The sequence below is a fragment of the Tribolium madens genome, unplaced genomic scaffold (assembly GCF_015345945.1).
Source record: "Tribolium madens isolate multiple individuals breed KSU strain unplaced genomic scaffold, Tmad_KSU_1.1 Scaffold_91;HRSCAF=231;Tcas5.2_LG7, whole genome shotgun sequence".
NCBI classification, from domain to species: Eukaryota; Metazoa; Arthropoda; class Insecta; order Coleoptera; family Tenebrionidae; genus Tribolium; species Tribolium madens.
The window spans coordinates 4,985,490-5,002,960 of NW_025401063.1; the positions used below are offsets into that span (position 1 = coordinate 4,985,490).

At 32.2% G+C, this 17,471-nt stretch overlaps 1 protein-coding gene across 2 annotated transcripts in view; it reads right to left on the bottom strand.

The window, feature by feature from the left end:
* LOC123011550 (rhophilin-2) overlaps positions 1 to 16,964 on the bottom strand; it is a 29,889-nt gene extending 12,925 nt beyond the window's left edge. For both annotated transcript variants that reach the window (XM_044409039.1, XM_044409041.1), the window contains exons 1-2: positions 16,688 to 16,964; positions 324 to 568 (exon numbers count right to left, since the gene is read on the bottom strand). In XM_044409039.1, the coding sequence (XP_044264974.1) occupies positions 324 to 568; positions 16,688 to 16,768 (326 nt within the window). In that variant the 5' untranslated portion in view covers positions 16,769 to 16,964. The remainder of the gene's footprint in view (positions 1 to 323; positions 569 to 16,687) is intronic.
* Positions 16,965 to 17,471: the final 507 nt, after the last annotated feature.

Below are 17,471 nucleotides of genomic sequence, written 5' to 3' on the forward strand. Positions count from 1 at the left end.
TGAAGTGTGTGGTCTTTCATTTCACAAAATCAGTAACACGACTCTACGGAAAAAGTAAATGTTTTTCGATGCAATTTGTTTTGGTTTACAAACTATTCATTCATAACAGTTCCGTTGATCCGAGTTCCCAAAACTGTAAAAATTTAAAATTGCTTCATTAGCTTGCGTGTTCGGCTTCCATTTTAGGAAGAGTATTGAAAAGGAATTCGGTCTTACAAATGCTTTTAACTTTTTTTAATCACACTTTTTGCATATCGATTTTCATGAATATGCAACGGTTTGTTAGAATTCATTAGATAAAATTATTAAAATTTTTGCTTTACCTGTCACTCTGATACAATTCCACCGACGAATTCAACTCAGCCAACTGCTCCTTCAGCAGCTGCAGATTGGAATTGACGAAACTGAGCTCCAAAGCCACCGTTTCCTTCAACTTCCGATTTGTCGTCGCTTTGAAGAGATTCTCCGCTCCTGCTCTCAGCCTCAACTCCTTGTTAATCTCCTGATTGAGCTTCGAACGGCGGTTTTGGAGCTTTCCACGACATGTTGCCACCCGGGGATCGGATCCCTGCAACACAATCAATAAATTATTTTACAAGAATGTGGGTAGAATTATTGTTGTAATGCGGGGCCTCAACCGCTTATTATCCATAAAAGACGTAATGAAATGCTCGGAGATGATGATGGAGCGTGACAACAGTCAAGAAAATAAACCGCACTACACGAGGAAGTTATTCTAGTTATGGTCGTAATTCTGAAAATTGCTACAATTTGTACGATTTTTCCGGAGGAAGTCGAACTAATCGTTTTTTCGGTAGTAGAACGCGATTTTACATTTATTTGGTTTGCTACGTCGACTGTTAAACGAAATATTGATTTTTTGGTGACAGTTATGATAGTTTGGTCACGGTAACTGTACCCGAGGCGTTTGGTAATTGTTACGCTAAACTTGTCATCGGCTAATCGCTGAACAAGCGCTTTTGAAACACTTAGGAATGCTAATCATGGCGCTAATATTGATTATAATTGTTCGACCTTTACTTCCTCAGCATTTAATCAAAATATTTGGCAAATATGAAATAAAAACAGATTCGTCTTGCATCTGAACTACTTTGAAAAGGCTATAAATTTACAGTCATGAATATTTGATTTTATTACAGTGAGAATCTCCAAGAGTCAAACATTCGAAGAATTATGTGGAAAATTTGCTGGGACCGTTAATCACTTTTTTCAAAAACAAACTTCGCCATCATTCATAAATTATTTTAATTAATCTAACATTTATTAGTTTTAGAATACACAAAAAAATTCTTAAAGCAACAACGGTACAAAAGATGAATGAATAAAAAAATTATAATAAAACAGAGGAGTGAATTAAATTACCACTTCGCATGCAGGGTGATGGCTGTGTTGATAGTTAAAGAGTTCTAAAAAACCAAATAAATAAACTTTTCAAAATCCATTACCTTATTTTTATGAACATGAGTTAAAATTAGTAAGAGTACAAGAAAAAGCGTAATTTACTCAAAAATTTTACTAAAAATAAGTTATTTCTTTTCAAATATCAGCACATAGCTACTGTTAAAATCAGCATCTGGACAAAAATTAATAATAATTTATGAAAAGCATTATTACGAGAAGTAAAGGTAAGCGATAAAACTTGACATGAAAGTAAAAAATATAGAATAGCTTTGAAAAAAAATGAGGATAGAGAGAATTATCAATTATAATTTTATTATCTGTTTGTTGTGATTTTTTTGCAAGTGCTAAAAGCTTATACAATTGAAATTTAATGAAAGGTTTATAATTTTCTTGTGGTAAATTTGACTTTCTACAGTTAATTCTTTTCTGAACAGCTTTGACCTTTTGTCTAGCATTTCCGGTGAAAAAGGGAGCGCTAACTTTTCATTTTCTTTTCTCAAAATTCCTTATTGAGAACTTCGGTTTTGCAATGCGAGGAAACAAATACCATTTTAAATCAATTAAGAGAAAGGAAATTAAAAAGGAAAAGTTCCGGAATTGAAGGAAAAACTAGTTTCCATTCAGATACGATTAATTTACATCATGAATGCCTGTTAATCCAAGGTTACTGGAATTGCATTACAACCAATTTACCGAAAATTCCAAGATCTAATCAATTCTGTGGTTTCAATTAGTAAATACTAAGAGTATCTAATGACTGTTTATTTTGTTCCCAACACATTATCAACATTGTTGGCATGTTTCGGAAACACTTTATAAATTATACATTCCTTATCACTATTGTCGACGCTATTGTGATCTCAAAGGGGATTTTCCAAATTGTTGCTATAATTTGCAACACAATCTATAAATTATTGGGACTCGTTGCAAATCGATTTTACTAGTCTGGACCCGGTCACGTTTACCTAAAGGGTCATGCACGGAGAAGTCACGATCTACAGTGTGACGAGTAGAAGTAATATGCGGGTGGACGTCCAAGACGAAATTGCTAATTTTATCGCAAGAAAACGCAATTTTAGATTTTTGTTGCACACAAAAGTAATTAAAATAGTAATTTTGCTTTACGCGATTTGTAATCAACTAAACATCTCGATTTGTTTGTGCAAGATAAGGAAAAGTTTAAAAGCGAGTTTTTGAACTAAATCACTTCTGACGTTCCATTTAGCACCTCTAAAAGCCTTTTCCCTTATTCGTAACGCCATTGAAACAAACATTCACACTTTTGCCAATTATATGACGCAAAATTTCAAAAAGTTTTGAAAACATTGCCATTTTTTTAATATTCAATATACCGAAAGTTAGAACCAATAAAATCTTTATTGTTTAAATGTACTTTTCCTGAGATCAAAAATTTTTTGTGGTTCATTTCTTGGTCCGCCTTTCCGGAATGATGACAAAACCTCCTCGGAAGGGCACTTGAAATTGTGTCTCTGCGCCCACTTTAGAAGAAAACGCAATTTTAGATTTTTGTTGCACACAAAAGTAATTAAAATAATAGTTTTGCTTTATGCTATTTGTAATCAACTAAACATAGCTAATTCACGATTTGTTTGTGCAAGATAAGGAAAAGTTTAAAAACGAGTTTTTGAACTAAATCACTTCTGAGGTTTCATTTAGCACCTCTAAAAGCCTTTTCCCTTATTCGTAACGCCATTGAAACAAACATTCACACTTTTGCCAATTATATGACGCAATATTTCAAAAAGTTTTGAAAACATTGCCATTTTTTTAAATATTCAATATAGCGAAAGTTAGAACCAATAAAATCTTTATTGTTTAAATGTACTTTTCCTGAGATTAAAAAATTTGCAATTTTTATGGTTCATTTCTTGGTCTGCCTTACCGGAATAATGACAAAATCCTCCTCGGCAGGGCACTTGAAATTGTGTCTCTGCGCCCACTTTAGAAGAAAGCGCAATTTTAGATTTTTGTTGCACACAAAAGTAATTAAAATAATAGTTTTGCTTTATGCCATTTGTAATCAACTTAACATAGCTAATTCACGATTTGTTTGTGCAAGATAAGGAAAAGTTTAAAAACGAGTTTTTGAACTAAATCACTTCTGACGTTCCATTTAGCACCTCTAGAAGCCTTTTCCCTTATTTGTAACGGCATTGAAACAAACATTCATACTTTTGCCAATTATGACGCAAAAATTAAAAAGTTTTGAAAACATTACCATTTTTTTTAATATTCAATATACCGAAAGTTAGAACCAATAAAATCTTTATTGGTATTAAATGTACTTTTCCTGAGATCAAAAATTTTGCAATTTTTGTGGTTCATTTCTTGGTCTGCCTTACCGGAATGATGACAAAATCCTCCTCGGCAGGGCACTTGAAATTGTGTCTCTGCACCCACTTTAGCATTTCGCACCCCGCACGTCACTGACCATAATTCCGCGATTTTTGCTAGAATAGCGTCGTCGTACGTGTTATCTCTCCGACAAATTGCAGATAAGTGACTTTAGTCACCGTTCGGATTCTAATACAGTCATTAAGCGTGTCGAGGCATTATTGTAAATACAATATTATAGTAAGGAGACCTATATATGAGCACAGTTGCAGTATAATCGTAACTGTAACCACGGATTATCATAGCAGGTCATAAAAATAACTCCCGAGTTTTGCGTGATGAATCAGATTGTTCCGGAGTTGACGGATCGGAAAAAAGTCGCGGAACTTGGATACAGTATGACCACGAGAATACCACTTGATCGACTACAACAAGTTATTTGTTTAGTTGCACATGTCGTTTCCTCAATTCAAATATCTGACTAGCGGTCGCTACGGTACTGCGGTATAATGAGGGAAGCATTTTTCTTTATCGATACCATTTCGCAAGGCTTTGATGAGCTCTGCATAATTAAGGTGCTGTTACTTAAGCGAATGTAAACATATGTCAGATGCGACTGCTGCTGGCCCAGTTCTGGCTAGAAAGTGTCCTCTGGGACCGTTACCACGTTTTTTCCAGCATTTGGAAATTTGTACCGATTTTGAAACGATTCATTCAGGACGGTAGGGTAGGTCAGATCTTGATTCAAGTGTCACCACACCGGAAAAGACCAAATATGTTGACATATCAAGCAAAAACGGTTTGTTTGCCTGAAGGCGAACCGAAGAAGAAAAAAGTGAGTTAGCTGTTCACGCATTCCTCACAATTTTTCAGCCTGTAAAGCATTCGCTTAATGTACTGTTCAATGGTGCATAAAATGTTTAATATATGGAAAGTAATTAGAATCATGTTGAAGTTTTTTTGTAGCACGTAATAGTTTCAAGAACAAAACACCAGGAAAGCTGGTTAATTTCGTCATGAGGACAATACCAAAAAATTCAAAACTTACGAAACAGAAAACTTTAAGGTTGCTTTGCGGTTTCTAAAATAAAATCAGATGATTCAGTATTTCGAGCTTTTCCCAATTAATTCAGTCTCTAAATGTGCGATGTGAAACAAGCGACTTTAATAATTGTTGGCTAATTGAAAATCTTTTTCGTAGCATTAGTCATGGGAAGTGTAGAGAGGCGGATCTAACTCTATTAAAAAATTAATTTTCTTTGGCATTGTATTCAAATTGTAAACAGTTGGAGGTATCACGTGGTTAATGTCGAGTTTTTTGTATACACAATTGTTGCCAATCAGCAGAGGAGAATGACAAGCGCGACTGATTTCGTTCGGCCTTGTCGCTTTCCAGATTTGACACCAATTGAAAACGTGTGGGATCTCAGTGGTATTCGGATTTAGCAGATTTTAAAAATTTTCACAGATATCTGTTTTTTCGAATACATTTAGTTCACATTTCTACTTTTCTACAGTTTTTCTTCAATAATCAACATTTTAAAAGAAACTCTCTCATTTGCTTCAAAACTTTTCTTCTATTCTTTTCTATAATTTTTGGAATTAATTTAATAGATCTTACTATTCTGCTTCTAAAACTTTGTAGAAGTTATTCTTCTTCTTCTTCTTCAAAATTTTTATAATTTCTTGTGCTAGCATTTCAGATTCGAATAGTTTATTATTCTTGTCATTCCTGTAGCTTTATTCATTTAGCATCATAATGACAAAAATGTATTAAAACAAATTAAAGAAAATTAGAAAAAATAAGCTCGCAAAGTACTAAAACTATTTCTGCCATTCCTTACTCATTTCGTCTTTTTTTATATTAATAAAACGTAAACAAATTTTGTATTTTTCGTAGTATTTTTTGTATTTCTACTACAGTTTTAAAATATATCACCTAATTTATCGAGATAAATCTATCTGATAGATTTTGACCACTGTTTCTACTTACTCATTTTTAATTCAAGACTAATTCCAAACTTTTCTATCTATGATTTCATTTAAAAGTTAGTTCTACAAAAAAAGAAGAAAAACGTTGCTAAAACCCCCAAGAATTATAAAAAATGGCAATGCTTTTAAAACAGAAATCTGAGCATAAAGTAGAATCTTTGAAGGTACAAAATACCAGAAATTAGCAGATTTTGAGCGAAAACTCTTCTTTATTTAAGAAAAAAAAGAACAAACACTAATTTTGTTTTTCAATTTAACAACTTGTAAAAACAAGTATTTTTTAAACTGCTTATTGCTACTGCAATTCTCTATCTATTTGAACTCCATTAATCCTGGGATTATCTCTATTCTTCTGTCGCCACACTCACTTTGAGTGCTCTCGAACAAATGGATGTGTACACATTAACATCTTCAACATTCATGTTCCCGTGTAATTTACTCTGAAGCGCCATATATTACAATTTATTTGCGTACAAGTATAGTTTTGCAATGAATCGTGGTAACCGTTGGTCTCTTCATGGATGGTTTCAAATACTGTGGCCTGCCCAAATTCTTTTCTTTTAAAAACAAAAATTGTCAGGTGAACGACCAACACTTCACGCTTCCGTTTCCTATGCAAATCTTTTGTTCTTTTTGAGAAAACAACAGCAATTTGGTATGAGTAAGACGATTGTTATCAGAGATTTCGGCTTGACACGCCACTGAACTCACTAATGGAGGTGTAACTAATTTCTGTTTGGGTTCGTATGTTGATTTTGCACCAGTTGATGTTTGATTTAACAAGTTCATCATAATTTATGGATTTAGAACGAAATAAAACGGTACAGAGGCTTAAGGAATTAATTGCGCCGGGCCACTGCGTCTATTTTCATTAATCAGGTATGCTCTAAATATAGCGGGCTTTAAAAACATTAAAAACATTAGTTGAACCAAGTGTAAATGCATATTATAGGAATCAGTGGGTATTATACCCACAATGCAAAAAATCGCTCAAAAAACACCAATTATGTGGAAAGTTTACAAAAACAAAACAAAAACAGAAAACATTTTAGTCCGTCTATAGAAAAATCGTTTTTCTAAGACCTAATAAAAATTTTATTATAGAAAAATCGTTTTCCTAAGACCTACTAAAAATTATATTACTTTTAAGTTAAATGCGGTTTTGTTAAGAGTAAACCAGAGGGTAAACAAATAATAAATTAGTGGACCCAGAAACCAAGGAAACAGGTCATTTTAAACAGGGCCGGATTACTTACTTTCTTTTTGTTTAAAATACTTGAAATATTTTAATAGTTTTTGATGTAGTTGTTTTTAAAGTCAAGTATTTTAAGAAATTTGAAAACGCCAGGTGGTTATTAACAAGCTATATTAAATAAAGCTGCTTTTTTTTAATAATAGCTTGGTAAAACTCTACCACTACTTTGGCTTTAAATACGGCCCTGTTTTGTTCTGGTGGGTGCAGCAACACTTGCAAAGGAACGTGCCATTTATGGAGGGTTACAAATTCAAGCCATTGTTAGCTTAATCCCTTATAATATGTTATAAAATTTTTTGTAGATCTTAGGAAAACGATTTTTTTATAGTTCTAAAATTTCAAAATAGGCCGTGAATAAAACTTTCATTATTGTCGATATTCTGGAGTGTTCAAAATTTCTTGAAGTTTCAGATTAAATGTTAAAATGTACAAAACCCAACAAAGGTGCAAAATACAATACCAAATAATACCTATGATTTTTTGCGAATCCTACTGACTGCCCCAATTAAAAGACTAAAAGACAATAATTGGTTTTGTAAAAAAATATCAAAAGTGGCAACAAGACTGATTTACTGAACTCGAAATAGTTATTTGAAATTACGGTGGAAAAACTTTCTTTCTGTTAAGGTCGTAGAAAAAAATGTAAAAAATAACTTTAACTAAAAGTTTTTCGAAAAATGATTACTGGGCAATGTTTTTGTGTCTTTGTATACTCACAAAGGATGGAAAAGAGTTTTCAAATAAAATTCTAAAATACTCTGAAAAATTTTTTGAAAAACTTATGATTTTTGCAGTTTATTTAATTAAATTTGTTTGTATCATCTTTAGCCAATAAATGGCCCCATCGTTAGTCCCGGTAATTGATGAAGATATCATCCTTTTGACACTTTAATGACATTGTTTATTTTTTACTCAAGCGTATGTATGTGGCAAACTCTCCGTAAAATTATCCAAATTAAAACGTTTGACGGAATTGAGACGTCCATAATAGCTTTGAATATTAATCATCGTTTCGAAACGTTGGACATAGATTTATGACCGAACGTTTGTCCTCCAAGTGACGTGAAAACATCGACAAAGATCGATTATTGACTTATTCATATTTCATTCCAAACGATCAGGTGTTGAATGGACCAAACCCACACAAGAATGCCTCATCAAGTTAGAAACAGTTGAATTGTGTCGGTCGCATTTTTTGCACTGGAAATCTCTCCGGTGATTTAAGAGAAACACATCCGTTCGTTTTTGACCGTGTTCATACACCTCTGCGGATTCTTGTCGAGAAAGTGGGAGGGTCCTCGATGCATCACGAAGACAGGTGAACTGTGCTAAATGCAGCGAGCCAAATTTCGAAAGCGGTAGTTGGTCAAAGCGCACCGCCGGAGTAAATGTATACAAGAATCCGGAGATGTAGCCGTATATGTAGTTTTAAATTGGGTTCGGGTCGGCGAATTGCAATTTCGACACCGGTTATGCTGCGGGGCTCCGGATTGTCTAGAATATACATTGACTGATTAAACGTTTCTGGCGGCTTTCTCAGGAAGCGACCAACAGTTAGGAGACGACGCTAATTAGCGACAGGATGAGCTGCATTCATAAGAAACAGAGACAGACATCTTTTATGAATGACGGCTTGATAAAAAACAGTGTAAAGTTACCTTAATTATATCAATTTTTTTAAAAATTATACATTCACCAACTCATTTTGCTGAAAGCTCACAGCAGTTTCTTTGACAAAAAGCATACTTTCGAGGGCCGATAATTACGGTAGTGGTGCCAAATTTAAAGAAACTATTTTTGTGTTAAGTTTTTTATTAAAAATAACTGAGGTTAACGAGTTATAAATAAAAACAAAAGAAAACTAATAAATCAAGAAAATTTGAAAGCTCAAATGAAATTAGTGACAATTTTAACAATTTTTTATAGTGTTGCAACCAAGAATTATAAATCTTAATTTGAAATCTTGGGAAATAAAGAGTTCTTGAAATCAAATTATAAAAACGATAAACAAAAAAAGATAATTTTCAATATTAAAATCTTGAAACCCAAAAACCGAAGGAATTGCAAAGATAATAATAATCAAATTTGAATTTAAAAAATACAAATTTTGTAAATCTTGGAAAATAAAAATGCTGTTTTACAATAATAACCTACTTGGAAATTCAAAATTTGTGCCCTGAAGAAAAAATGAAACAAAGGTTTTGAGAAAATAAACAGAATTCGAGAGAAAATAATGATTTGAAAGCCTAGAATTGAGGGGAAATTAGTGAGAATTTGAACTATGTATTTTGATAGAATGACAACTAAAAATTATAAATCTGAAAAAAATTAACATAATTTTAATGTTCAAATCTTGGAACCCAAAAACCGAAGTAATTAAAAAGATGTAGCCAAATTTGAATTTAAACAAAAAATACAAATTTTTTGAATAATTTTTTTGAACTTTGGAAAATAAAACCGCTGTTTGGAAACTACTTGGAAATTCCAGTATGAGACCTGAAGAAGAAATGGCAAACTTTTGAAAATAAAGAACTTGACAAAATAAAAAAGAGAACTTGGGTTAAGAATACGAGGCAACGAAACGAAAACACTTTTCAAAATTTTAAAAGAAAGCTCAGAATTCAGGGTAAATTAATGAGAATTTAAACTAGGTAGTTTGATTTCATAACCAAAAATTATAAATCTTAATTTTAAATCCTGAGAAATAGAGTACTTGAAATCAAAATATCAAAAAACGAAAAACATAGTAAAGGCCTGAAAAAAAAATAATATTCAATGTTTAAAATCTTGGAACCCAAAAACCGGAGAAAATGCAAAGATGTAGTCAAATTTGGATTAAAAAAAATACATGTTTATGAGTTAATTTTTTTGTGAATCTCTGAAAATAAAACTGCTACAATAATAACTTCTTTATAATAAAACGACTCCATCCATAGTTGGTGCAAAGTGCAAGTTTATGTGGTTCAAACGAGGTACAGGAGGCACAAAAATTAAAGCTTATGAAAGTGTTGAAACATGTTTCGGGCACTAACTAGTCCCATCTTCAGTCTAGATTGTTAATAACAAACTATAAATTTTTGAAATTTACAATTAAGATTTTAATTTTTTTTTTAAGTAAAAATAATAACTTCGAAATTCGAAATTTGAGAACTGAAGAAAAAATGTCCAGTATGAGACCTGAAGAAGAAATGGTAAACTCTTGAAACACAAAGATCTTGAGAAAATAAAAAGAACTTGGGTCAAGAATATGAGGCACCGAAAAGTATTCAAAATTTTGAGAAAATAATAATTTGAAAGCTCAGAATTGAAGGTAACCATTTTGATAATATTACAACCAAAAATTTTTATATCTTGAGAAATAGAGTTCTTGAAATCAAAATATCAAACAATTTGAAAACAAATAAACATAATTTTCAATGTTAAAATCTTGGAACCCAAAAATCGGAGGAAATACAGAAATCAGTCGGTTTTGAAAAAAAACAACTTACTTGGAAAATAAAACGGTTATCTTCAAAAAAAAAATCTCAATCGAAATAACTATTTGCAAAATATCCTTCTTTGATCCAAGTAGAACTCTAGATCTAAATTTTGATTAATATACATAGATGTTGATTAATTACGACAAACTGAGTTAATAGTTGGGATTTGACGTAAAAAAGTGCGAAATGCAAAAAATTCTCAAGACCGCAAAAAGCTCGTATTTGCTTTCTTGGTCTTTTTGCCCTCACATTCGCGTCAGTGACCGCAAATAATCTCGATTTTGATCCGTTTTTTCCATCTTCGTCTACTTAGACGCTGCAAGTCACGAAAAAAAGCTTCGTATTTCCTCCATACTCTTCGATCTAGAATCTAATAACTCGGTTCTTTATCCTGCACGTCGAGGTAATTGAAAACCGCATAAATATTTGAGTCGTGAACCGTTCTACATGTGTAAAAGTGAACACGCTAGGAGACGATAGAATAGAACGGGTTCATCTCATCAGAGATTTCCTAGTTGGTGCAATCAAGCGCAGATAACGGCAAAACCATTTTTCTCCACTCTTTAAATAATGGACGATTTCAATTTTATACTCGGAAGTCGGGCATTACTTTCTTCACTGATTTATGAAGCAAATAATGCGACTTGCGATCCCATGTCATCAGCTGGACTTAAAAAACGAAAATTTTGGCCGATAAAATCCAATTATTGCAAGAAAACTTTCGTGTAAAAGGGTGCCATATGGCGCCAACATTCTTTTACCTTTACTTATTTCAGGCACGTACGAAGAGTGACAATGAACAACTGACGCAGAAATTCTCAGGTCACAACTGTGTTACCATTTGAAAATAAAAATACAAAAAGTATCATTACAACAACTTAAAAATTTGAATGGTTAGAGAAAACGCTTGTATGTGGTTGTATTTCAGGCTAATTATGTAATTTTCAGTGTCGTTATAAATTCAGAATGGCAAACGTGGAGTTTTATGGTAATTTTATTGGAATTTATTGCGATTGGTTATGATTTTCAAAATGTTATTGGAAATTTTCGCACGTTGGGATATTTATTAACAAATTTTTATTTCATGTTACGGCTAAAAACAGCTGGAACACGACCAACTAATCGTAAATGTTCAAGAGATACTGGAAAATATGTTCTGAAACATATTGATTTTTTTACTTTTGTCAAAAGAAAACTGAATTTGTTCTGTATCAAGCTCGCTGAATTTTTTTCAGTGCTTTCCAATAACGCAACTGAAAGTCTGACAAAAAACACAAACCTTTACTCTCGTTATCTAGTAAAGTTGACTTCATTAAATTAAAGTTTAATGAGAGTAAGTGAATTGTTTTGAAGTTATACTTAGTTACTGAAGCGGGAAATGCTAATTTGCTGCGAAAAGAAAAACATTTCTTCTTCTGTTTTCGCTCAAAAAACTTTTAAACCTTTAAAACTTTTAACATATGGGTTCCAGGTGTGGCGAGTTTGGTGGCCACAAATTGCCTCTTATTTATCGATCTGATTGTGCATTTCGTTTGTGTTAAGTGGTGTTTAGTGTCCAACCGCAAAACGATACCAAGTAAATTCTTCGAAAATGTTTCCTCTACCTCGTTCATTTTTCACTGTGAAAGGTATCACATTACATCTTGAGAGTTTCGTAATAAACGTGAAATATTATTAAAATCATAATTCGTTGTTCCTTCAGCTAGATTTTTCTCGTCGTGTAAGGAGACACCATTACCAGATTTACGACCGTAATAATCATAAATACCTAACACGGTCGGCATATAAATAATTTGTCATGAAATTATGTATGAACCTTTCCACTATACTAAATCACGATCTCTAGACGTTATTTCGGCCAAAATCGGCCGAATCGTGTGATTCAACACAGTCGACAACATCGTAAACTCACATGAACATTTCCAATGTTTCAGCGGAGACCTCACGTGTTCAACACACTCATAAAATTATTGACTAACTGTAACTTTTAAATTGCCGAGAACTCGCCGTTTTCCTCTAAATTATTACCGACAACACGGATAGATGTCGAATGTGATTTGTATTGCGTATCTGAAAGTGAATACGGATAACATCGATATTTTATCGACACGGAGGGACTTCCTGTCGTGACACAACATATTAAAGTGTTTCTTAGCGAGAAATTGTCATATTTTCAACATTGTTTCGATGTAATTCATGAGAATTTTGAAATGTATTTCAGCGGAAGTTGACCTCTTCTCCGGTGACCCAAGAATTTCAGCAGCGACCTGGATTCAGTCCTTATTTTTAATTACTGACCATATGGGTCAAATATAACGTAAATGAATCATGGGTTTAATTTGATGACTGCAGTTGAGCTTCAGATAAAACTTGAATAATTTTACCGCTCTCTTGGCATCGCGTTGCACTGTCTTGGGAAATTATTATAATGAGGATAGGAGATTTAAATGATAGCTTAAATGGATAAATAATTAAATTAATTAGACTTGCTGATTTATTTTTACTGTTTTATACCATTGCCTTTTTACACAACTAAAAGCAAAGAGCCTCAGGGCCCATTTAGTACAAATTGTGTATCTACAAAAAACTGGAACTTTTTAAAGAATGTATGTTGAGCAAAATCAAAACATACTTTTTTCTATGATTTTAGCAGATTTCTTTTATAGTTAGTTATTCGATTATTTTACATTCTTTTAGTGATCTTTATTAGTGATTCTTGATAACTTTTTTAACATAAGAAACACATTATTTAGCTTTTTGTATTAATTCATTAATGATAATTAATATAATCAATTAATGACTAATAATTAACTAATTATTAGAAATTAATTAATTAGTTAATATTTTGCCCTGTAGTAAAATGCAAAAATTTTTATTAAGAAAAATTTGTTAAAACTCGAACGTTTCTCTGTTAAAAGTTGATAAAAAACCTACGTGCTTATTTTTTTTCAATTTCATCTTTTCTAGCACCAAAGTACCCAAATATCAGTCACTACATTTTTTGCCAAATTTTGGTATTATTAAAAGGATAGTAATAAAGCGATCAGTAAATAATTCAATTTTGATCACTATTTAATTAATTTTTGCACGGTAAAAAATAAAAATTGACCAGTATAATATATTATAATATTTTGCACAGTAAAAATAATAAATGTCAAGTAAAGCACGCACAGTATTTTATTGTAATTTGTTCCGTAAAAAAAACAAATTGCACAGTGAAAATAATAAACGTTCAGTACTTACCTACCTTTAATCAAAATTAGTAAAATAACATAAAATTTAAGGAATTTTCAGTCTGTTCCTGTTCAAGAATGTTATTTATTATTGGAACTTATTTTTGTTTTACTGAATATTTATTATAATTGGAGGGTGGTATATGTATTAGCAAGGACCCCTGCGCAAGAATAATCCGGTTTTGCTCGAAAACATTTTGTCTGAAAATTAAATAAGTGAATATTAAATGAAGTAGTTTTACTGGACAATCATTCATTGTCTCTACTGTGCATTTATTATGTTATTTTGCATTTATTATTTTTACTGTGCATTTATTATTTTTACTGTGCACTTATTATTTTTATTGTGCATTTATTATTTTTATTTCATATTTTTTTTCTTTTATCACAATGTGTAGTTACTTTATAACATTACATATTTCACACAGATACCAAATATTTATGACCTATTTTTTATACCTAATTATTTGATTTTTTCCAAAAAGAAATGCTTTTGGTGATTCGTAAGAACTTTTAACATAATTAAGAAACACATTATTTATCTTTTTTGCGTTAATTCATTAATTAATTAAATTAATAAGTCACATGTAAAAATTTAAATTAACAAGAATTTAACAAACTCTGACGTTTCTCCGTTAAAAGTTGATAAAAAACGTACGCAAAAGTATCTAAATGACAAATTTACTAAATTTTATTGCAGAATCTTGACATTTTCTAAATTGTTAATTTTCGGAGCTACTCTTTATGGACTTTTTTTGTAAGAATTCTCTTGCTTTTTATTTTTTTGTCACAATGTTTATATTTGACCTAATTGATTGCAAAAAATGCGAAAAGCTGTTCAGATTTGCCTTTTTCCAGACACCAAGTAAGTATTCAATGAAATTTCTAATTAAAATTAAGTAGGCAACATTGAATAAAGTGGAGATAGAAGTTTGTCAATTTTCATGTTTTCTGCGTCTTTATTTCGTAATGTTGCCAACTTACAATTTTTATTTTCTTTTTAATCTCATAAAAGTCATGACCGTCTCTCGTGTTTTTTAAATATTTTATCTTCAGTTTAAAAGAGGAAAAGAAGAAACAAATTGACATCAATTAATTCTAGACATAGATGTTTTTTTTTGAAAAATTTGAGCAGCCATGTTTAAAAAAAATGATTCAAAAAAAGTCTTAGGTAGGTCAGCCTGGACAACCATCGAAAATTTCCAAAATCTCAGATTTGTGTTTAATTATTGTTAAGAATTAGAAATGTGCTTTGAGAACTTGGGAAGGAAGTAAGTGGAATATGTGAGAAAATGCATCCACAACCTGAAGCGCATTTTTCCTGAAAATCCGCCGTTCTTGCCGGAACACCTTCCATGAATGAAGCGATTTAGTGCCTCGACCCGACAAACTGATTTAAATTTTATCTATACTCAAGATAAGATTTCTCAAGCGTGTAATATAAATTACATTTAATTCAGTAAAAAGGAATGCGCTTGACAGCCACTCTACAACAAACCCAAGCAAATATTTCAGCGATTTAACAGTCAAGATCACGTGATAACAGTCATGCATTAACGCTAGAGATGTTCACATGTTTACGAGCCCGGAATTGACTTTGATGCGCTTTTATGCAAAAATTTCGGGAATTTTCTCGCCTTATTATTGGCCGGCGCACGTGACCAATCAACATAACGGTTTAGAAATAATTGAAATTAAGTCTCATTCTAGTTAGATAATAACTTCAATTAGCGTCAAGCTCGGCATATGGCAAAGTGATGCAATTTCGGAAATTAAAAGCTGCTAAATTAGTTATTATTATTTTTTATGGGCACGTCCGAGGATGCTTTTCGCAACATCCCAAGAAATAAAGGAGATTTGCTTCGACAATTATGGATTCAGGTTAATAGGAATGCAGACGAATTGTCCCAAAAGTAGGTCTATGTTAAACAAACATTTTTAAATATTTAGACTTTCTGTTAGAGATTATGATCTTGATTTCATTGGGAATTGGAAAATTTTGAAATATTTTTGTCAAATAATAATTCACCCTCTCTATGTTATGTCCATTTTATTAACGCAAGCCTTTGCAAGTATCAGTTTCTTGTTGTACGACCAGATGTCATGTAGAAGCATTATGTTATTTACTACATACAAGTCGTAAAATTCTCGTAAATTATTATAAAATAAATAGTTGTAATTGTAGATGAAGTTTTCTTTCAGTACAGTGAACTCTAAAGAAATAGAACTGAAATGTTTATTTTTTATTTTCTCGTTATTGCAAATTTATGTAACCATTTTTGGTCGTCATTTGTCTACATTTGTAGGATCTCATTATGAAATAAAAATAATAAAAACGCCAATAAAATAACAATTCTGGTCAACTAATGTCGTAACAAAAAAATTTTTTTTGGAAATTTGAACACCTGGTGACGCTAATTATTTAGAAAAATCGCGTTTTACGACTTGTGTAGAAAATTTATTACAGCAAGAAAATAACTTTTTAATTAATTTATATTCGATGACTTTCTCATTAAAACATTGTTTATGTCGTAAACTGTATCAATAAACGTACCATTGATAGAAACACACCTGTTTTTATTTTTAGAAAGGCTGAAACGCCACTAGTAAACACTGTAATTAGTTACATGAATTTACAACCAAATTATGTGTTCGAATGAAAGTTGTTATGTTTATTAATTATCACAGCGAGAGAAATGACCCGAAACGAAAAAAATTGGCTCTGGTGGAGGCGAATTTTACAATCTATGTGCTATTCTATTTTCGACTAAGGGAAAATTAAGACGGATATCCGGTCAAATTGTTGCTTGGTGTTCAAACAAACCATTCCATTATGGTAAATAAGAAAATCGTGAAAGTAGTAAACAGAATTTTTCGTCTCGGATGACTGCTTAGAGGAATGATTGATTATATCGTCTCGCTAAAAATAAATCAAAAAATAAGATAAATACCTGAGGAATGGAAATGTCCGGCAAAAGCAACATTTTCTGTTTTTCGTAATCACTTTTCATAAAAGTACAAATTTTATTCATTCTTTTTCCACACAATTAAATCCGGCAATGGCAATTAGGAAAAATCACACCAATCATCACTTCACTCCGCCGATCAATGAAATAAAGCGATAAATAAATAAAGTCAAGTGGGCGTAAAGAAACAATACCACACAAAACAAATGCTGAGCAATATCGTGAGCATGGGCATCTGCGATGCTGCCGCCGAAGAACTGCAACGGTACTCTCTTCAAGATATAGAAATGAGGTTGCTCAGGAAGAGGTTTCGCCTCGTGAACACAAAGCCTAGAGAAGGGGATATGTGCAATTGGCGTGTCAATTATTCAAAACAAACGCACGCAATGAAGAAACAATTGACGGCGATGATGTCGAGGACAAGGTTAACCATTGGTCAATCGCCGATTTTGAGGAAATAATCACAGGGTGCTCGGTTACGAAACGGGTCAGCTTGAACGAAACACTCGGAGATTTTCAAAGCGGAACGAACACGAAGTGATTAGGAATTTGTTAACACGCTGTCTGCACGAATTTGATCAAGCAGTCGCTTCTGGTGAAGCCCAACGGGCAGGAGGGCCGTAAATCAATGGGTTGCTGAGGTGAGACGATGGAATTAGCTCTTCTCAAGAATGAAAACTTTTTCAGAATACAAAATTTTGCATTGTTTCTAGCCTTCAAGTAGATGACCGTTTAACACTTTTTTGCATTTATCAAACCAAAAAAGCTC